This window comes from Dendrobates tinctorius, unplaced genomic scaffold, assembly GCF_039654945.1.
Source record: "Dendrobates tinctorius isolate UK_male_01 unplaced genomic scaffold, ASM3965494v1 ptg000090l, whole genome shotgun sequence".
Taxonomy (NCBI): Eukaryota; Metazoa; Chordata; class Amphibia; order Anura; family Dendrobatidae; genus Dendrobates; species Dendrobates tinctorius.
Window position 1 is genome coordinate 3,329,412 of NW_027361758.1, and position 22,214 is coordinate 3,351,625.

The 22,214-nt window shown below is 43.0% G+C and overlaps 2 protein-coding genes across 2 annotated transcripts in view; both read left to right on the forward strand.

Moving 5' to 3' along the window:
• MLXIP (MLX interacting protein) overlaps window positions 1-4,444 on the forward strand; it is a 107,886-nt gene extending 103,442 nt beyond the window's left edge. The window contains exons 16-17 of the mRNA XM_073586003.1: window positions 636-765; window positions 889-4,444. Of these exons, the coding sequence (XP_073442104.1) occupies window positions 636-765; window positions 889-998 (240 nt within the window). The 3' untranslated portion in view covers window positions 999-4,444. The remainder of the gene's footprint in view (window positions 1-635; window positions 766-888) is intronic.
• A 150-nt stretch (window positions 4,445-4,594) lies between these two features.
• Window positions 4,595-22,214, forward strand: part of LRRC43 (leucine rich repeat containing 43) — a 72,435-nt gene continuing 54,815 nt past the window's right edge. Inside the window, exons 1-2 of the mRNA XM_073586004.1 lie at window positions 4,595-6,453; window positions 6,665-6,913. Coding sequence (XP_073442105.1) covers window positions 6,367-6,453; window positions 6,665-6,913 — 336 coding nt within the window. The 5' untranslated portion in view covers window positions 4,595-6,366. The remainder of the gene's footprint in view (window positions 6,454-6,664; window positions 6,914-22,214) is intronic.

Sequence of the window (22,214 nt, forward strand, 5' to 3'; positions counted from 1 at the left end):
TTCTAGAGATGTTATGGTGAATAAGTTTCTGCATTTTCCTGATAGTCAAACAATGAGAGCAATGTAATATATGTTTAATGTGATTCTTTATGGTGTGTTTCTGTTGCTCCCTTGTCACTTTGTTATTGTTTTTGATTTCCCACCAGTTCCTAGTAGAAATAGGATGCCACAAATGATTATGTGCTAGGTACGGAGTACATGTCATGCCCACTTAGTTTTTAAAATGGGGAATAACACGTTCTGGTCATTTCTTGACTTTTGTCTTGCTTGTTTCCCTCAGCCGACTCTGTCCACCATCTCGGAGACACCAGAAGTAGAGATTCTCATCTATGGTGTCTCCTATATGTGACAAACACAGACATGAGGGATTCCTGCTTTCCTATCTCTATGCCACAAATTTAGAAGCGGCAGCATGGAGGCCATTGTACAGCTGTACTGAGCAGTGTAGCTGTGAATTCAGCACTGGGGTTAGATAATGTCCTAGTAGATGACCATAGACCACTTCTGATATCGCTGCTTAGAAGTAAATTAAAGCTTGGGGAGATGTAGATCTTCATGACTGTGGCCAAGAGCTGGATTTATAATATAGAATGATGCTCATGTGTTATCCTCCTTAACTCAAATTGTCAACCCAGTTCAGCATTATCATCAAACCATTGTTTGACTCTTTCAATGACATGGTGTCTACAACCAACATCGATGAGTTATACAGTACCACTCTTGAATGGCTGGAGTCACATTGCTCTCTCCCGGCTTTGAGGCCCAGTAAGTACTGTAATGCATATGTACTGATTGTGAAAAGTTTACTGTTAAAATATTAAAACTATGCTAACATTATCAAAGACTATAGTGCAAAAAATAACTCTACTGATTTCATCTTTCCCTCAGTGGTGCTAAAGACATTGCGTTATCTGAGCACGACAACGTCCATCTTATCCGATCCATTAAGTTTGCCAGAACAAGCCAAACAAGCTGTCACTAAGAACAGCAAGACTTGATAACTGATGAACCTCTCCCTAAGTGGAGAAAAAAGCTTGTGCTGTTACCCTGCATTGCTCTCCGTGAGACGTCTTTCAACACTCCGCCTGAGCATCCACGCTGAAGCCACCGGTGGCTGGTTGTCAACTGCAGTCAGGGAATCGCTGTCTTGGTGATTTTGTAAGGCATCTCTTTTACAGAGCAGAGTTGACTGGAAACCTTTTGCACTGACCACTACAACAAAGCTGATAAAGTGGATGCCAAGTTTCAAAAACAGTCAAAGGGAAATGCATTTTTGTGTTATAATTGATAAAATGTTTTGTTTGTCTTGAACCCTCAAAGCCTATGTATTTAAAGTGTTTTTATTCTTTCAGGATGTACTATAGTCATGATATGGTCCGTAGTTATAAAAAGAGAATGCCCACAGGTTCTGTGTAAAAGGAGGTTTAAAAGTAGAATGTCTACATTTCGAGGATGGGATATAGTTTAGTGTGTTTTTGTTTTTTTTTGTTTTTTTATTTTTGCCACTTTCCTATTTTTTTTTTTATTTTTATTTTTTTTTTTTTTTTACTGGAGAGAAGTATCGCTTTGTGGATTATTAATTACTTACTCTCTTGTTCAAATGAAAAAAGAAAAATAGTTTGGCTGAACATGCTCGTAGTTGTGGGGGGGGGATTCGGAAGTGATGGCTGTCTGTACATTGGTGCAGCTGATGGCTGTGTGATGCTTATGGACACTTTTTTTTTTTTATTCTATGATAAATTTTTAGAGGTAGAAGTTAGAAGCTAATACCAGTAGAACTGGTTACTATTAGAACTTCTGTTCTTGCATCCCAATCTCTGTAGTTATTTTCCCTTGCAGTCCCCTGTTGTCCACCCATTGTCTTACCTTTGCTACTAAAGCCTCATTAACACAGTGGTGTGTGATGATCCGTATACGCACTGCAATTCACCAACCGTGTCCGCTGGTCTCCTTATCTGAACTTTATAAGCCTTATAGGCATATATGAATGCTGTCAAGTTTAGGTCAGCTAGACCTTGGCTGGTCCGAGTAACACACGGACATGTGATTGCGGCCTATGGATGCATTTACACTGCGCAATTATCGGGAACGATTTTAGGAAAGCTTGTTTTCCAGTAATCAGGCAATGTAGACGGGCTGCCAATCACACAACAAACAAGCAAAATGTTAGGTCGGCAGCTTAAATTATCTTTTCACTAACTTAAAAAAAAATCATTGTTCTCGGTAGCACATCATCTTGTGTTAACAGTATAATTGCTGCTGACGAGCACAGACATTCTTCAAGTTTGGGTAGAGAAGGGTAAGGCATCGAATTCCTGGGACTGTTCTGTAGAGTTTCTTGGTGTTTTCATTCACTGCTATGTAGTAAAAGAACTGAACATTTTTCAGTATTAGATTCACAATCACAAATTAGGTTTTATGTTACATGTTAATTGACTCAGGTTTTCGCTAGCTTGTTTAAATTTTCCAAGTGATTTTACAATGAAGTGTCATGCCAGGACATTAATGAGTCTAGGGGTTTACAAGCTCTATTACGGTAACACTGTGATGGTGGTAAATGAAGATTTGCTGATGTTTCTGCTACTCTGCCTCTCCATTGCCGTCAAGGCAAGCTCGAATATAAGCTTGGAATGAGTATTTTATTTTACTTTTTTTTTTTTTATTATTATTATTATATATAATGTTACATAATGTTCTTACAGACTGCTGCATGCCTGGCCAGTGTCATTTTTTTTTTTCCTCTGGGAACTGTTGCCAAGCTTTTCATGGGGAATGTTGAGTTAATTTACACTGTATTTAATAGTTAAAAATGTCATGTGGTTACATTGTTACTACTTCTGATGTTCAATTTTTTCTTCTATCTCCCAAAATACATAAAATATTGGCACGTATTGTATGTCAGACCCCGTCATTAGAGTAATGCCTGCATTCCAATAGGCTCTGCTGGATCTAGTAAACTACCTCCTGTACTGGTCTAAGTTTGGTTTACAGTATGAGACTAATGATATACAAAACAAGCTGCGATAGGTCCTTTACGGACCTAGAAACATTTTCTATTACTTAAACGAACATGATAAAATGTTTCTTCCATATAAAAAGAACTTGCGTTAAAGGGCTTGTTCCGTAAACCAAATATATTACCTTTCCATAGGTGTGTATGATTGGTGAGGGTCTCAGTAGCTGAACCCCGCCACTTATGGGACCAGAAGCTCAAAGTCCAGTGTGTGAGTGGAGTGGTAGTGAGCATGTGCAGCCATCACTCCAGTAGAGCAGTTGGCACACATGCTCACTACTGCACCAGTCACACAAGGGACTTTTGGGCCATCATTCTTGTGATTGGCGGGGTATCAGCAGTCAGGCCTTTGTTCACCTATACTGTCTATAGGTGATTTATTTTGTGTATGGGAATCACCTTTAAGCCTTCTATGTAAACCATTGGATGATTTCTCAAAGGGTGTTCGTTAAATTTCTGGCACATTCTAAGAATACTTTCTATGCAAAGTTGTTCCTGGTGCTCAGACTTTATGGAATCTTATGTATTTGTCCATTTATCAGCTTTGCATGATTTATTAATGGAGAATTGGAAATGAAACAATAAATTGGTCAAGAACGTTTTATTATATAAGCTTTTTTTTTCTTTTTTTGTACTTGCAGCATTTCAGGGGATAAAGTAACCATGTTAAGGCAAGTTTAAATGGCTGATAAACTATCAAAAGCTGTAGGATACAGTGTTAAGCATTTTTTAAGGGCTTGTATGAGATAAAGGGTTGTCTGGATAGTCTAAACGTGTACGATTTACAAAACAAGCAGGATAGATCCTTTTTTAAGGTCTAGAAACATTTTCAAGTGAAGTTTTTCCCATTTTAAAGCACAACAAGAAAAATCTACAAAGGAGGCAATTTATACATTGAAGGTATGTATGCTCTTTTGTGAATGTGACCTCATAAGTGGTTCTCCAGGCTTCCGTTATAGACAAAGACACACAACCTAATAGATGCACTTGTAATGCCTCCGTTTTTGGTGTAAAGCGTGTTAGCATTCAACTTTTTTTTTTTTTTTTCCCTTTAAATAGATACTGCGACCCTAATTTTTACCTCTGTGTTTTACATGTGTAGATGACATGTGTGTATGTGTAAAATATATACAATTAGATGCACCGTATAAGAGACAAACTTTGCAATATTTAACTCTTGGACTGTTGGTGAAAAGCTATTTTCCTTTTTATTTTTTTTTTTTTTTTTTTTGCAATAACCTTCTTAAGTGGGATTTACCATCCTTATGGTTTTTTTTTTTTTTTTTGTTTCATTTTATAAACCTTCGTCCAAGGTAAAAGATGAACATTATAAATATAGCAGTCTATTACTTGCTGATGGAATTTGTAGTCCCATGCATGGGTGTAATGTTTACCAGCCGCGGAATAAAGCAATAAACATTTGACATTCTATGAGTTGTTTTTTTGCATTGAATTTAGCATAGAGAAATTTTTACATGTGTTGTCAGAATATAATTTGAAGCTTCGAGACCTGGTGTAAAGCTTGTTAGCATTCAACATGTGCGGAAGCCTCATCATCAGCTGCAAAAGACGTCTGACTGCTGTGCTTGCCAACAAGGGTTTTGCCACCAAGTATGAAGTCTTGTTTTTTCCAGAGAGATCAAATACTTATTTCTCACTGCAAAATGCAAATACATTTATATAATTTATACAATGTGATTTTTCTCTATTTTATTTTTGATATTCTCTCTCTCTCAATGTTAAAATTAACCTACCCTTAACATTATAGACTGTTCATGTCTTTGTCAGTGGGCAAACTAACAGAACTGTATGTCAGTCTGCCCTACGTTTTTCAGAATTCATGCTAGCTTGTCCCACTTTATAAAATAGTTGGCGGAACTGGCATAAAAATGCAAAAAGTTGCTAAATATGTGCAACATTACAAGTTTTGCACCAGAAAACTACTTGATGAATCGGTCCCTATGTGTCTAGGAGCGACCGCTCTACAACAAAGCGAACTACACCATCACTGCACACTACCACTTCATCATCCACATCCAGCTGTAAACAGACTGCAGCGATACTCAATTTGATAAAGCTAATTTTATTATCTGGCAGGATAATCAATCTTGGCTTAGCAAATGTCTAAAGAATGTTACCTACCAAACTTACAAAAAAAAGAAAAAAAACTAGACATGCAGCTCTTTCAAATGCAAGTCTATTACTAAAAAAATCAGTGTTTTGAGTTGATATACAAATTAGGCTTAAGAGCTATGGTAGATCTGAAACCTTGTGTCACTCCAGCTCTATTCTCAGCACTGCCTCCTCCTGTTTGTCAGCCTCCGTGCTGTGACTTCAGGTAAAGGCATCTTCGGACAAGCAGGAGGTTTCGGGGAATGCAACCAGAGTGACAGAGGCTTCAGATCTACAGTAGCTCTTCAGCCGTGTCTGCAAATCGAGGCAAACACTGATTTCTCATTAATGGTGGAACGGACTGGCCATGTAAAGGTATTGCTGGACTTTTATTTGAAAGAACTAAATGCACATATAGTTTGGAGGGTAAAATCCTGCTGACAATCTCTTTAAGAGATTGTTAGGTGGAGGATTAATAACTGGAGATATTCTTTTTTTGCAGCGACCTTTCATTCATATTCGGAACATTCATTACAGAAACCTCTGCAGCTGAAACCTTCCCTCCATGGATATAAATGAGGTTTCTAGAAGCAGCATGTCAGGTGCATAATGAATGAGACTGTAGCAAATTCCTGCAATCATTCTGTCATGTGAATATATTCTTCAGGGAAATTGGGGAAAAATAAAATGTTGCAGATTCACTGCAGAATTTGCTGTGGATTTCAGCCAATGCATTACAGATAGTAAAATCTGCACAATACCTTCATGCGGCAGATCTAAAATGAGCACCAACAGATTATTTCCATGCTGATTCTTTCTGTAGAATCTGGATGAGATTTGATAAAATGTTATGTACTTTAATTGTAATGCTCAAATCTGGATATGAAATCCACAGTATGTCCGCTGCCTATATTTCACACTGTTGATGAACCACTGGGACCTGCAACTATTGGTGAAGGTTTATTACTAAACCATGTTAGTCCTGTGGCGTTTCTAGATGCAAATGCTATTGTAGGAACATCAGCCCAAATTAACACACATTTTACTGTGTACATCATAAGGTCTGGCCAAGATCATGTAAAAGCCAAGAATACAAAGAATATTCAGTACTGGCCCAACAGGATATTGTGTGATTACTAAGCAACAGAATGCTGTCTCCAGGCAACTAAGAATGTTCCTGTAGAATCTTGTGCACATGTTGCTCTCCATTCTAGTATTGGTGACTCTGCTGAGATGTCCTCATGGATCTTTTCACCTTGTCTGAGGCTGTGAGACAGCAGCTGGAAGCTCTATGCTTGAGATCCTTTCCTTGCGGTACCAGGAGCTGGGTAATTCCCTCACATCCTTCATCTATAATGTCCTGATCCCTGTAGTTCTAGCTTGATTCTCCTTTTCCATGTATACAAAGTGATGACCTGCTGCATATTCTAGTCGCTTGGTCTGATGAGCTGTGAGAATGAAGCAAGGTTCTCTTTATTATCCATCTATGGGAACCTGTGTCCTTGTTGAGATTAATCATAAGTTTATACTTCTGCTTAGAACAAATATCACCATCTAGCTGGAAAAAGAACTTCTCCAGACACCTATTGGGATGACAGTGACCCAGATTTGGAGACCCAGGATACTCTTCATGATATCCTGAAGCAGCCAGGCTCACCATGGGAACCTAATGACAAGTTCAATATCGAAGTTCAACACTTAAGGGAACTGGCAACCAAATGTCCAGAAAACATCACCGATCAGTTCATCTGTTCTTACTTCAAACAGCTCAGAGTAGTTGATAAAGAGGTTGGTGGATATGTGTAATTTCTAATGAATGATGGTCCCGTATTAGGACCCCCTACACTGTCCGATGTTTCGTTGTTAAAACTTCCAAAGTTATTCCACCCACTGTCGGCGATGCCTACCAAATTTCCTGGGTTTAGAGTCTTCTGAATCTAACTGTCCACTGCTCCATTCCACTAATTGCACCTTATTCGTTAGTGGCCATAGGCCCTTTTAGCTGCATGACCTCTTAAAAGGTGGTGTGCCTGCCAATATGGTAGTCACACAGTTTTTATATTGCATAGTAGCTCGGCAAGAAAGGGAACAGTTTTTACTTACAATGGATGTTGATGTTTCTTGCAATGCTTTATATCTTAAAATGTCAAATGGGCTTTTATAATTTGTAAGTATTTTAGTCGCTTATATAGTGCCATTAATGACTACAGCACTTCATACATCTCTGTCCCCGCTGGGGCTCACAGTCTACATTTCCTATCAGTATATCTTTGGAGAGGCCAAAAATTTGGAGACTGACAAATTTTGGTTCTGATATCCAGCATGCCAAATACTAATGAATTGCTTACAATTATGTTTCAGTAAGCATAGAAACATTTGACGAAAAGATCTAAAACGCTGAAACAGAAAACATTGTGAAAAGCAAAACTTGCCCCAGTTTCAAAGCTTTTAGTCCACAGCTGGTAACCAGTTAAATCCCTCTGTCAATCACTGACAGCGGAATTTAACATTCCCCAGCTGGCTGTGCGTCACTTATCCCACCCACCAGTGCCCTTGTCACATGATTGCGGGGTACCGATGGGTTGTCATAACAGCTAGAAGTCTGCTGATGACTCCTGTGCGTGTCTTCACAATGCTACTGTGAACACCTGCCATTGTGATTTCTGCTATACACAAGTTCAAATCACCTGACTTTGGCCTCATTAAAAATAAAACAATTTAAAAAAAAAAATACACATTTGGTATCACTGCCTTCATAAAAGTCCGATCTATGAAAATATAAAATACAATAATCTGATCGGTAAAGAGAAAAAAACTAAAAACGGCAGAATTCTGTTTTTTGCAGAAAGAGATGTGCTCCATCGATGAAACAATCCACTGATGTATTAAAAACAGTTTATTTGCTTCTTAAAAACATGAAAAACAATGTGGGTAACACAATAGGCAGAAATATGACCATTCTGTTTTTTAGGCTGCTGCAACATTGCAATAAGAAGCGTTCAAAACATTGAATCTACCCAAAAAATGGTATCAATAAAAATGACAGCTCAGGGTGCAAAAAATAAGCAATCACACAGCAACAGATCCTGAAATACGCTACGGATCTTGGAAATTGGTGACATAAGAGGAAAAACATTTTCTTACAAATTTCCGAATTTTTTTTCATCACTTAAAAAAAAATGCACTTTTTTGTGGGGGAATTTCAACATACCGTATATACTCGTGTGTTCTGTCCTCACTAATGAACCGGGATTCATGTAGCTTATACAGGCAGCTAAACCGCTATACCGGGGGTCCAATAAGGAGACTGTAGATTGAATCTGTGCTTTATTGAACGTAGTGGTTTATTGATGTGGTGAAACTACAAGTAAAACATAAATACAATCAGTACTGGGTTCATAAGAATACGTAACATACATTATCTGCATAACTAGCTGAGCAGGGGAGAGCTAACTAAGCAGGCTGATCTGAGACAGGAATTCTATACAGGAAGCATGTTTATGTACCAGCAATGCTGACACAAGGGGGAAGAGAAATTAGATGTTCCCAGGAAGCAGGCTTGCGAGAAAATGAAGGACTGGAGGAAAAATGGGGGCTGGACTAAACCATAATGCATTGCAAACTTAGGGTGCTTTGCAAGCTTTCCCAGAATACATTGTGAATGGAGGGAAAGATTGAGGAAGCAAACACACAATAACAATGCGGTTATGACTGTGGCCACTATATGGAGCCAGAAACACTGAAAACATTAAATCTATGGCTGAAACTGAACATTATGGATATTCTCAGCAAATCACTGTATGTGTGTATGTGTATATATATATATATATATATATATATATATATATATATATATATATATATACACACAACCAGACAGTCAAAGATCATGAATTATGTCAGACAGAACACTCCCTGTCTGTCATCAAACGGATGTCACTATTCTCTGAAGACAGCAATAAGATCAGCTCAGTTACTGGTCTGGAGAATGTCTTAAGTTCATCCCCTTTGGCCATCCTGAGTTCGACTTTGCGGACGTTGCCATCCTTACTCGGGAATGTTGCAGTCACTAGTCCAAGTGGCCACTGGTTCCGATAGGCCTTACAGTCTTTCACAAGGATGAGGTCACCAATCCTCAGATTAGGACTTGTAGATTGCCACATTGTCTGTGGCTGCAGGGTAGACATTAACTTTGTGCCACCTGTCCCAGAATGTATTAGCAAGACTTTGTACCTATCTCCATTGGCACTTGTAGAGGTCCTTATTGTCCAATCCTCCTGGAGGGGCACTGGATAGTCCTGTATTCTGGGTGAGGAAAGTAGCTGGAGTCAATAACAGGGGTTCCTTGGGGTCATTAGAGACTGGAACCAAGGGTCTTGCGTTGATTATAGCTGCAGCTTCTGCCATGAAGGTGGTTAGGCTTTCGTGGGTGAGTCTTGCTGCTCCTTCCTGAAGAAGAGTGGCGTCAAGAATTCTCCATACTAGACCAATCATTAGTTCCCAAGATCCACACGTGTGAGGTGGGTTGAATGACCATGTGCAACTTGGTCACTGAGGAACCTCTTGAGAGTCTTATGGTCTAGATTTGAAGTTATTCCTAATTCCTTCTCTGCACCAATGAAGTTGGTACCTCTGTCTGAACTTATGTTTGATAGGACCACGGATGGCAATGAAACGTCTCAAAGCATTGATGAAGCTTGAGGTGTCAAGGACTCAATGAGCTTTATGTGGACTGCTCTGATTGACAGACAGGTAAACATGACGGCCCAATGTTTACTATTAGCTTGTCCGCCTCTCGTGTGACATGTAACAACTGACCAAGGCCCAAACCCATTGAGACCAACGCTGGTAAAAGGAGGGTCTGGGCTATCTGCTGGAAGGTCAGCCATCTTTTGGGTCTGAGTCCAACCACGAAGCTTATGGCAGGTAATGCATTTGTAGATGACACTACTGATGAGTTTCTTTGCACCGACAATCCACAGGCAAGCAGTTCTGATGGCTCCTTCTGTAAATAGTCTTCCTTGGTGTTTGACCAGATTGTGGTAGTGGTGCATGATTAAGTAGGCAACATGACATTTTCCGGGAATGATAGAGGGAATTTCTCCTCAAACTCCAATTTAGCTTCTTTGAGTCTGCCTCCTACTCTCAGCAGGCCACTGTTCCATTGTTGTCGATGAATGGGTTGAATTTTCTCAGTGCGCTGTTCGCTGGTATTGGAGCCTTGTTAATGAGACATTGGATTTCCACAGAGTAGGTTTCTTTCTGACCAGTGAAGATGATGTGGTTTCTGGAAGATTACAAGTCGGAGGCAACATAGGTATTTTTACAGAGATGCCAACCTTTTACATTTTTCTGTGTCACAAGCTCTGGTGATCTTGAATGAGCGAGCTATACGAGTCAGGCAGGTAATGGCTCGAGTGACTTCCAGCTCGATATTTGTCAAATCTGTGGGATCCAAGCTGAATAGCAGAAGTCATTGTATGAAGTGTAGACACCTGAGGGTGGATTTTAGCATCTGAGTCCTCTCCTACTAGTTCAAAGGTGTCTGGACAACGTTCCTCAGTGTACAATAGTTTTGTTCCTGAGAGCCACGTTGTGCTCTCTAGTCGACTTGCGTCAACTGCTCTAGTTGCATGATCTGTAGGATTTTGATCCGTGGGAATGTAATGCCACTGTTTTGGATGAACTGATCTCCTAATTCGTAGCACTCTGTTGTTGACATAAACATAGAATCGTCTCTTTTTTCATTGTGGATGTATCCAAGGACTACGGTACTTTGCTGTCCGAGTAGAACTTGGCTTGTCAGGTCGATATCCATCTCTAAGGCTAGTTTCACACTAGCGCTTTTGAGCGCAGCGACTGCCTGCGCACGGCCGCCGCTAAGCCCCGCCCCCTGCCGCGCCTCCGCCGGTAGCTCCGCCTACCGGCGCATGACGCTGCATGCGTCCTGCGTCCCCTATCTTTATCACTGGGGGCGCAGGCCATGCGCAGTATGCGTTTGGCGGCGCATGCGCCTTTTTGACGGTGCGCCGAGCGCAACCAAATTGCAGCAGGTTGCGATTGGCGCAGGTCAGCGCACTGTCAAAAGGACGCATGCGCCGCCAAACGCATACTGCACACAGCCTGCGCCCCCAGTGATAAAGATAAGGGACGCAGGACGCATGCAGCATCATGCGCCGGTAGGCGGAGCTACCGCTGGAGGTGCAGCAGGGGGCGGGGCTTAGCGGCGGCCGTGTGCAGGCCGTCGCTGCGCTCAAAAGCGCTAGTGTGAAACTAGCCTAATGCGATCAACTCTACTAACTCGACGACGAGGACTGCAGCACAAAGTTCTAACCTTGGTATGGTGTGCTGTGGTTGTGGAGCAAGTTTGGGCTTCCCCATAACGAATCCAATGTGACTGACATATGGAGTCTACAGTTTTGAGATAGGCAACAGCAGCAATTGCTTTGACAGAAACATCTGCAAATACATACAGTCTTTGGCTTTGTATTTCTGTAGACGGCACAGGGGTGTAAGGTCTTGGAACATTCTGGTTGGAGAGGGCTGCTAAAGAGTTCTTCCATATTACCAACTGGATTCTCTTATCAGGTGGCAGAGGTGCATCCCAGTCAGATGTCTCCTTAGTTAAGTCTCTTAGTATGGCTTTGCCTTGTATAGTAACAGGAGTTGCAAAACCCAAGGGATCGTACAGGCTGTTGATGGTAGACAGGACACCTCTGCGTGTGAAAGGCTTTTCTTCCTGGCTGACCTGAAAGGTAAAAGTGTCTGACTGTAGATTCCAGAGAAGCCTGAGGCTGCGTTGCATTGGTGTGGGGTCTGACCCCAGGTCCAGATCTCTGAGACCGTTACACAAGTGTTGTGAAGGGAATGCTTTCATGAGTTCTTGGCTGTTTGAGGCTATTTTGTGAAGTCTGAGGTTAGCGCAAGCAAGTATCTCTTGGGCTCTCCTGAGAAGACTGATGGCAGTCTCATTTGAAGGCATGGCTTTCAGACAGTCATCAACATAAGTCTTTCTATGAATTGTCTGACATCTGATCCGTATTCTATTTCTTCTTCTTGAGCTGACCTTTTGAGTCCATAAATGGCGACTGTAGGAGAAGGACTATTGCCAAGTATGTGCGCACTCATGCGGTACTCTGTGACCTCTTTAGTAGGATCATTGTCTCTGTACCTGAAGAATCTTAGGAAGTTCCTGTGTCTCTCTCTCTCTCTTGGAAACAATGGAACATTTGCTGGATGTCAGCGATGAAGGCAACGGAATCCTTACGGAAGCGCATAAGTACTCCCAGCAGTTTGTGATTGAGGTCTGGTCCTGTCAGAATATCATTCAGGGAGACATCATCAAACTTGGCACTGGAGTCAAACACCACTCTAATCTGACCCGGTTTCTTAGGGTGGTATACTCCAAACATGGGTAGGAACCAGGATTCCTCAGAGTCTTTGAGAGTGGGAGCTAGTTCTGCATGGCAGTTCTCAAAAATCTTTGACATGAAGGAGAAAAAGTGGTCTCTCATCTCTGGTTTCCTTTGTAGCTTGTTTGAGAGAGGAGAAATGTTTGAATGCCTGATCTCTGTTTGGTAGACGTGGTCTGTGGGTTCTGAAGGGGAGAGGTGCGACCCAGCTGTTGGTCTCCTCTTTTAGGAGTCCCTTGTCCATTACCTCTAAGAACAACTTGTCCTTTACTAACATTGCTACTTGCTTGTCTTGCTTAGTTCTCTGGATGACTGTGCACCCCAACTGATCCTCATAGCTTCCTGACACCATACTGCTGTCGTGAGTAAAGTCTATTAAATGATTGGGCAGTTGGATGCTGTGTGGCAGTTCCTTGACATGGAACTTGTTGCAAGATTGAAAAAGAGATGGGCGTCCTTTCTCCAATGTATTTGTTAGCATACTTGTCACAGAAGATGGGGCGTGCATGTGTTCCAAGCATACGTTTTCGATTATGACCCATCCTAGGTCTAGCTTTTGGGCATAGGGAACATTGTGGAGTCCATTGATATGACTTCTCACTTTATGAACCTGTAGGATATCTCTTCCCAACAGCAGTATTATCTGTGCCTGATGGTCGAGTTCCAGTATAAGGTGTGCTATACGTTTCAAATGAGCATGATGGATTGCCACATCTGGTGTAGGGATTTCAGATCTGTTGTCTGGGATCTGATTACACTCGATGATTGTAGTTAGTGGCAGGCAAAATTGTATGTCTTAGGACTCAATATGGTAGTCAGTGGCTTTCCTACCTGCTGTTGTCACAGTACCTGCACATGTCTTTAATGAGTAAGGAGTGCTTGGTCCTTTTGATGTTGAATAGGTCAAAGAATGTTGATCTAGCCAGGGATCGATTACTTTGATCATCCAAGATAGCATACAGTCTTACAGCTTTGTCTCTCTGGCCTTTTTGGTACACTCTGACGAGGCATATTTTATAACAGGACCTACTGTCTATTGTCCCTTTACAGACTTCGGTACATTGTGAAGTGATCTCTGGCATAGCTGCATCAGTGCTCCTTTCCTCCCCGCCATGCTGTCAGCTGGCGTGTTCTGTGCACTCCATGGAGCTGGGCCAGGGTGTAGGGCAGTGTTATGATCTGTGGTGCCACATTCTGTGCATTTTACACTAACCTTACAATCCTTGGCGAGATGAGTTGTGGATGAGCAGCACTTGTAGCATATACCATTCTCTTTCAGGAAGCTTCTGCGATCTGGCATAGATTTTCCTCTGAAGGCTCTGCATTTCAGGAGAGGATGAGGCTTCTGATGAAGCGGGCACTGCTTGTCAGGTTCTTGCACCTTTTGTTTCTGATTTGAGAGCGGCCAGCAGACCTGTAATTGGAACTTGGAGAAGAAACGTTAGTCTTGTGCACTGCCACAGATGTTCTACATGGGTTTACAGCTGGTGCGGCATATGACTGCAAAGTCAAAGCTGGGATAGTTTCTGATTGTCGCTTGTTCGTGTATAAAGTCTACAAAAACAGAGAAGGGAGGGAATGAAACACTTTTTGTATTTGTACATGGAACCACATGTGAGCCACCTCTCCTGTAAATTGTAGGGCAATGTTTGGACTATAGGGTTAACACCTTTGGCTGTGTCAAGGTATGCAAGTCCTTGTAGGTCACCTTCACATTTGGCAACTCGGACCCCTTGTAGCTGGTCACCTAGTTCTCTAAGTTGTGGGAGACCTTTGTTAGATATTTTAGGAAAGTCATCGATTCTTTTGAACAAGGCTCTCTATGACCTCTGCTGAGCCGTAACACTCATCCAGCCCCTTCCAGATCTATTTGAGGCTGATTTGAGGGTGGTTTATGCTAATGTCTCTGATCCTTACTGAGTGTTTTACTGACCCTTCTCCTAGGTATTTGACTAAGAGGTCTATCTCTTCCCTGTTTTTTAGCCGCAAGTCTCTGGTGACATTTTTGGAAGGAAGCTTTCCAAGCTCTGTAACCTTCAGCGTGGTCAGTGAATTTCATGAGTCCCTTGGCAACCTGATCACGTCGTGTGATGAGCGTAGCAAATTCTGATGTGAGAGGAAAATAAAAAGTGATCCAGCTGGAGACGGAGGCGGCTGCAATTTACAAAGCTTTATTGGACAACTTAAAAATATGCTGGTTCTTTAAAAATTTCTAATAGCAAACACCAAGCACACCAGTGAGGAGGATCAACGCGTTTCAACTAAAAAATAGTCTTAGTCATGATCAGGAAATCTATAAGAAATTTTTAAAGAACCAACATATTTTTAAGTTGTCCAATAAAGCTTTGTAAATTGCAGCCGCCTCCGTCTCCAGCTGGATCACTTTTTTTCTTCCTCTTGCTCCTAATTCATGTGGATGCCCACCGCAGTCCGTGCTGGGCGTTGGCAGGCTTGGGGATTGCTTTGCAGACGGGTAAGCTGACTACAACTTTTTTTTTTTTTTTTTTTAACAAATTCTGATGTGAACCGGTTGTCAGCAGAGTATACTGGTGTTGGGTCACCCTGATAGTGATGTGATGTGAGGTGCGTTCATACCTGTTGGTAACCTCAGGGTGGCGCCAGCCGGTATCATATTGCTTCGATCTGACGTTCGGTGTGTCAGCAAGGTGATTCACGTTGGTTATCTGGCGAGGGGCAAGGTAGACATTAGCAGAGTTGTTTTGCTCCATGTTTTCCTGGAGCTGAGCCTCATGATGACTCTCACTCGCTTCACTGGATGTGTCATGTTCTTGGTTATATTTTGGATCAGGGAGTTCACTTACATACTGAGATGTGCGTTGTGGTGAATCTTGCAGTGGCAACTTCAGACTTGACGCACTGCTATGGCTATGCAGCTCAGGGTTGTGCGTGGCTTCTAGTGATTCTGCCTTGGCTAATGCTCCGCCTTTCTCTCTTGATCGGCTCTCTCATTATGCGTGCTCTCACTAACTTAAGTTGCATCTCTTCTTCAGCATACCTTGCTTGCATTTTAGCGGCTTCAGCATTTGCGCGGGCAATGGCAACCGCGCTGCTGATGGATACAGTTTTTGAGGAGACAGATGTAGCAGATTTTGTCCTTTGTGATTTGTGGGACATGGTGTCTTGGAGGGATGCTTGGCTGTGCAGAGATTGCTGTAGCTGTATTAGTCTCTGTGTAGCCGGTGACTTAAATCTCACTAGCTCGATTTCTGCAGCTTCACTAGTTCCTGCAAGCTGGATGAAGGGCTGTCTTTTCCTGAATTGCACTAGCTGGATGGTGCTGTGTAACTGGCCTCTGCAGGATGGAAAACTCTTCTATCTCTGAGTTTTAACTAGCTGGATAGCCGTTGTTTACTGTGGTCCTGCAAGATGGAAGGCTCTTCTCTCTGTATTCCCACAAGCTGGAGAGCCGCTGTTTCACTGTTCTGTCCTCCCTAATGAACCGGGATTCATGTAGCTTATACAGGCAGCTAAACCGCTTGAGAGAAAATGGAGGACTGGAAGGAAATATGGGGGCTGGACTAAACCATAATGCTTTGCAAACTTACCAGGGTGCTTTGCAAGCTTTCCCAGAATACACTGTGAATGGAGGGAAAGATTCAGGAAGCAAACACACTAACAATGTGGTTATGACACTGGCCACTAGATGGAGCCAGGAACAATGAAAACATTAAATCTGTGGCTGAAAATGAACATTAGGCTGGAGTCACACTAACCTGCGCAAAATACGGTCCGTAGTTTACTTGCGTAATACGGATGAATGACCACTAGTGCTCCGTAGGTCATCCGTAAGCAAGGTGAGGTCGCGTATTTTGCGCATGTCTGCATCCGTATGTAATCCGTGTGGCATCCGTATGCAATCCGTATGGCGAGATTTTCTCGCAGCCTTGCAAAATGGACATTTAACGGTTTTGAGGCCTGCAAACAATTTAAATCATTAGCCTGCACCCTATTTAGACACTCAGAAACAGGTGGATGCCTACATTCTGTAAATTTGTCACCTTGCTTTCACGAGGTGTTTTGGTGTTCTTTGTGCAGCATGGCAGAGGGTCTGCGATTCAATACAACTGAGCAGGTTCTCTTTACCTGGCTTTTGTCACGGCGCTTTGGGCAACCATATCCTGTGATAGTGGATCCGCGGAGGAGGAGACGCATGTGGGTCCATCCACTTTTGAGGCAATGACTCACAAGAGGTCATTTTCACCGCCTCTATTCTTCTCTGCGGGAGCATCCTGAGAAATTTTACCAGTACTGTCGCATGAGCATTTCCTCATTTGATCGACTCTTGGAGACAGTGCGCCCTGGGATATCCTTTCAGGACACAAGGATGCGCAAAGCCATATCTGCAGAAGAGCGACTTCTACTCACAATACGGTATGTACTACACAACCACATTCTCTATGATCAGGATGTGTGTGCTAAATTATGTTTTTTGGCCTTCTTGGACAAAGTTTAATCCCCTCATCTTACTCCAAATATGTTTCACCTGACACAGCAGAATGTTACATCTAATATGTCCTGCATATCACTTAGTCATTGTGCCACCAAATATGTGTGTGTTCTTCTCTCTCATTTCCTACCAAGTTTGGTCGGTATGAAACTGATTTTTTTTTTTACTTTAGCCATTCTAAACTTTACTATTTCTGTTGTTCTACAGCTTCCTGTCCACTGGCCTTTCTTATGCCGCCCTCCACCATGAGTTTCTCATTGGAAAGTCAACCATTTCAGGCATAGTGAGGTCTACATGTGCGCAAATCTGGACAAGACTCCATCAAGTGGTCATGCCCGAGCCCAGGATGGAAGACTGGTTAAGGATATCAAGGGACTTTGAGGAGGACTGCCAGTTTCCAAATTCTATTGGGGCCCTGGATGGCAAACATATCAGGGAGCGTAAGCCGCCGAACTCAGGCTCCCAATTCTTCAATTATAAACAATACTTTTCTGTTGTATTGTTGGCTCTGGTAGACCCTCAATACAAGTTTATAATTGTTGACATTGGGGCCTATGGAAGGACGGGAGACTCTAGAGTCTTCAATACTTCCATAATGGCTCGGCGGCTACGCACCAACCAGTTGGATCTACCCCCACCACGCCAGCTACCAGGCTCCCCCGAACAATCAGTCCCTTATGTCCTTGTGGCAGATGAGGCCTTTCAGTTATCGCGCAATGTCATGAGGCCATATCCCCGGCGCAACCTTGACCACAGGCGCAGAATTTTTAACTTGCGCTTATCACGTGCTAGGCGACTGGTGGAGTGTTCCTTTTGGATTCTTTGTGCCAAATGGCGGGTACTCCAGTCTGCCATTCAGTTGAGTGAGCAAAATGTGAATGAAGTTGTGAAAGCCTGTGTTGTTCTGCATAACTTCACCAGCATACATGATTGTTCCTCCTCTGATGGTGTTGTGAGTAGGCCGGACAATGTGCGCAGGGTGAGACACCTATGAACCCTCTACGTAGACCGCTCTCTGGCCTAAAAGTGCGTGATATTTTCACTAATTACTTTCTCACCTGAGGGGGCAACTTCTTGGCAAGAGCATGCTGTGTCTGTTATAATTTGTTTCTTTAAGTGTGTCTAAATATATATTACTCAAGCCTTTATGATTCTATGAGTGTTTCATTGCATTGGTTGGTGTCTGTAAGTATGTTGTGAGGGATTGTGAAAAATCACACAGAGACGTTAACTAGAGTAGACAAACTTTTAGTTTTGCCTTTTTTTTTTGTTTTGCTTAAAGGCAAACATAATATTGCCATAAGACAAATTTGGCAATGGCCAAAATGACCCTTTGTGCCTTCTTTAACTTGTTGTAAACTTAACATTACATAACAAAACAGCAACAAACATTAGGCAATAACAACATTGCTGCATGACTAGATTAACCTAGATTTGCCAACAAAAGGTGAGCTCCATCACCAAAATAAAGGCAACAAGATAACACTCACATTTCCTCATAATGTTATCCAATCATAGAAAGATTCCACCATGACAGGCAAGGCTACCTCACAGCTTTCACACAGAAATTACCTGTCTGTAGAACAGACAATATTTAAGCATGCTATACTGGAAAGGATGAAAATCCAAAACTCACTTGTTAAGACATAGAGAGAGCGTGATATTCTGAATGCTGGTCGCCTAGAATTTTTTTACTAGAGATTGCTAACAAAAAAGGTGACTACTTAACTAAGGCGATCACGCCTTTCCTAGGTGTTAGCAAGTGAGTAGTGTATTTTCATCCTTTCATTTTACAGTATAGCGCATTTAAATATTCTCTTTTCTACACACATGTAATATCTGTCTGAAAGGCGTGAGGTAGCGTTGCCTGTCATGATGGATTGTTTCATATGTTTGGAAAACATTGTTTAAAAATGTGAATGTTAAATTATGTTCTAAATGTTGGTGAAGGAGAACACCTGTTTTTTCATTTATATTAGGAGCACCAGTTAAATCTCACTGGACATCTCCACCCATCAGAATCATAAATCCTCATATGTTGGGGAAGGGGAACGTGGAAGAACAGCCTGTGGGTGCTGCTGGACATTGTGGCCAACATCGCCCTGTGTGGGGCCATACTGTTGCCCATGATGCTGGAATTGTCCAGCCTCCTGGGACTGTTGGGGATACTGGCCAGAGTAATGATGATGGTGAGGGGCTTCTTGTTGGCTCTGGTAGGCCCGTGGCTCATACCCACCAAGATAGCCAGATCGTCCCCAACCAGGTTGGGACCAGCCTCCAACACTGGGTGGGTACAAGTGGCCATATTGGTGGGGTTGGCTTGAGGAAGACATTTGGGGCTGCGGAATAGAAGGATGGGTAGGGGGAGGAAGGGGTTGAGGTGTTTGGCCCACGTATTAGGGGCTGTTCAGACCCTGCTTGAGCAAGCATCTGTGTGGATGGTCTCGTGCGCATTAAATTTCGTGGTGAGAGCTGCCACCTCTCCAGAAATTCAAAAACCTCATATGGGGTATTGGGGGGGGTGCTTGCATCAAGCAGGATCTGAATACATCCCCTAATACGGAGCCGGACCTCACGGGTAAGGGCACGGAGATAAAGGGTGAGGCTACGTGCATAGGCCTCCTCCCCATCATCTGTAGTTACTCTGGACAAATAATTGAGCACCCGTGTCCACATTGGTCCTGCTCTCTTGAATAGTGACCTGGCGCCTTCTTCTTGCCGTGATGCTAGAGCAGCCTGTGGGGAGGACCTGATCTGGGCAGTTGGGCTGCTGCTCAAGTTGCCCGGCTCTTCCAGGATGGGTGAGGTGGCAGCAGCAGACCGTCCTGGTGGTGTTGTGTGTAGGCCAGCCATTGTGTGGTCTTGTGATGCCTCATCTTCAGCCATCCTTCTTGTAGGGTGAGAAGATGGGCCAGCCACCTCATCCCCTACAGGATCTATAATGGGCTCTGCCTCTGAGGCCGTTCCTCAATCCGTAAGGTTGGATTGAGTTCTGTTATGAAATAGAACAGAGGCAAAAATACATCAATATTTTTGTCCCTGTAAAGTATTTGTGTAATGTAATGTGGTGTGAGGTATGTACTTACGGTCTCAGATCCAGAATTGGGGTGAGGAAGTTCAGCCGGTCATAGTATATGTATTTTCTTTTCACATGTCCAGCATCCCCACTCCTGGACCGCTGCTGGCGTTCCCGGCGGAACTGGTCCCGGATGCTTCGCCAGCGTTTCATCACATCTTCCACTGCAATGTCACAGGAAAGATTGTCAAAATCACATATCTGAGAGGTCACATTTTCAAACAGTAGTCTAGGCATGGGGACTTCTGGGGTGTGCGTTCTACCCATGGTGGCATATGTAATTGGGCCGATACATAGGGTCTCATTAGCTATACTTAAACTAATTTTATTGGCTAGGAGGATGAGGAGCTTGTGGCCTTACCCCTAATATTGGCTGTGTGAAGCCACGTGTCACATCCAAATGTAACGGCCTCATGAGGCTAATAAAAGTACATGCACAGGAAGGGGGGTGCTGATTGTAGATTCATTTTTTAGCGCGCGCTAAGGTTAATGATGTTTTTATGGTTGCACTTACGAATTTTATGCTGCTCATCACGTGGTCTGTCACCAAAGTCATGGTACATCTGGCGACAGATGCGCCTCCATGACGCCTCCTTTCTTGTCCGGTTCGCATAATTTGCATCGCGTGGGTCCCATATTTCGGGACGCTCCTGCACCAGCACAATTAGTATCTCAACATTAATGTATGTGGACGCCATGCTGCTGCTGTACTCCGTGGAGGCGTACTTCCTGGATGTCTGGAGCGGTTTTTGAGCTCATTTGCATGTCTAGGCTTCCTGATGATGGATTGGCCCATTTCCTGTCACCAGCCAAAAGACCTGCGTATTGCTCGCAGGTCACACGTGTGTTCCGTGTGTAATCCGTATTTTTTGCGCACCCATTGACTTGCATTGGCGTACTATGGGCGTAGTACGCTGACAATCGCAGCATGCTGCGATTGGCACGGAGCGTAGGATACGGATGAGAAATATACGCCTGGTGCGAGTGACCCCATAGAAAATCATTTGTCCGTGTCTAATGCGTGCATTTTGCGCCTCTCACTCGCCCGTATTCCTCGCCAGTGTGACTCCGGCCTAATGGATATTCTCAGCAAACCACTGTGTGTATATGTGTGTGTGTGTATGTGTGTATATATATATATATATATATATATATATATATATATATATGTGTTTGTGTATGTATATATATAATATGTGTGTATTCTATGCAGACAGTCAAAGATCATGAATTATGTCGGAGACAGAACATCGTGTATAAGCTGAGTTTTTCAGCCCCCTTTTTTGGCTGAAAAAGACCCCCTTAGCTTATACACTAGTCACAGTCCCTGCGATAAAAAAAATGATATACCACCTCTCATCGCTGGGGGCCAGGTGCCAGTGTCCTGAGCAGGCGGGGACATCAGCACGCTATGGGGGTCAGGTGCCGGTGTCGCCGCTTACTCAGGGCCCTGGCACTGGCTATATTCACCTGTCCCCTTCCACCGCTGTGCACCGCTCTGTCTTCTGGATCCTCTGGCTGTGACGTTCAGGTCAGAGGGCGCGATGACGTAGTTAGTGCACACCCTCTACCTGAACAGTCACTGACAGGACGTGGAAGACGGAGTGGCGTGCAGCGGTGGAACGTGGACAGGTGAACATAGCCAGTGTAGGGGCCCTGACCAAGCGGTGCTACAGGCACCTGACCCCCATAGTGTGCCGTGTCCCCCGCCTGCTCAGGACACTGGTACCTGGCCCCAAGCGACGAGAGGTGAGTATGATTTTTTTTTTTTCTAATCGCAGCATCATTATATGGGGCACATTGTATTATGGAGCACATTATGGAGCCATTATTAACCTTTTGTGCATCATTATATGGGGCGTATTTTTCTATGGATCATCTTATGGGTCCGTCATTAACCTTTGCATCATTATATGGGGCATATTGTATTATGGAACACATTATGGAGCCACTATTAAACATTGTGCATCATTATATGGGGCATATATTTCTATGGAGCATCTTATGGGGCCAACATTATCCTTTGTGCATCATTACATGGGGTGTATTTTTCTGTGGAGCATCTTATGGGGCCAACATTATCCTTTGTGCAGCATTATATGGGGCATATTGTATTATGGAGCACGTTATGGA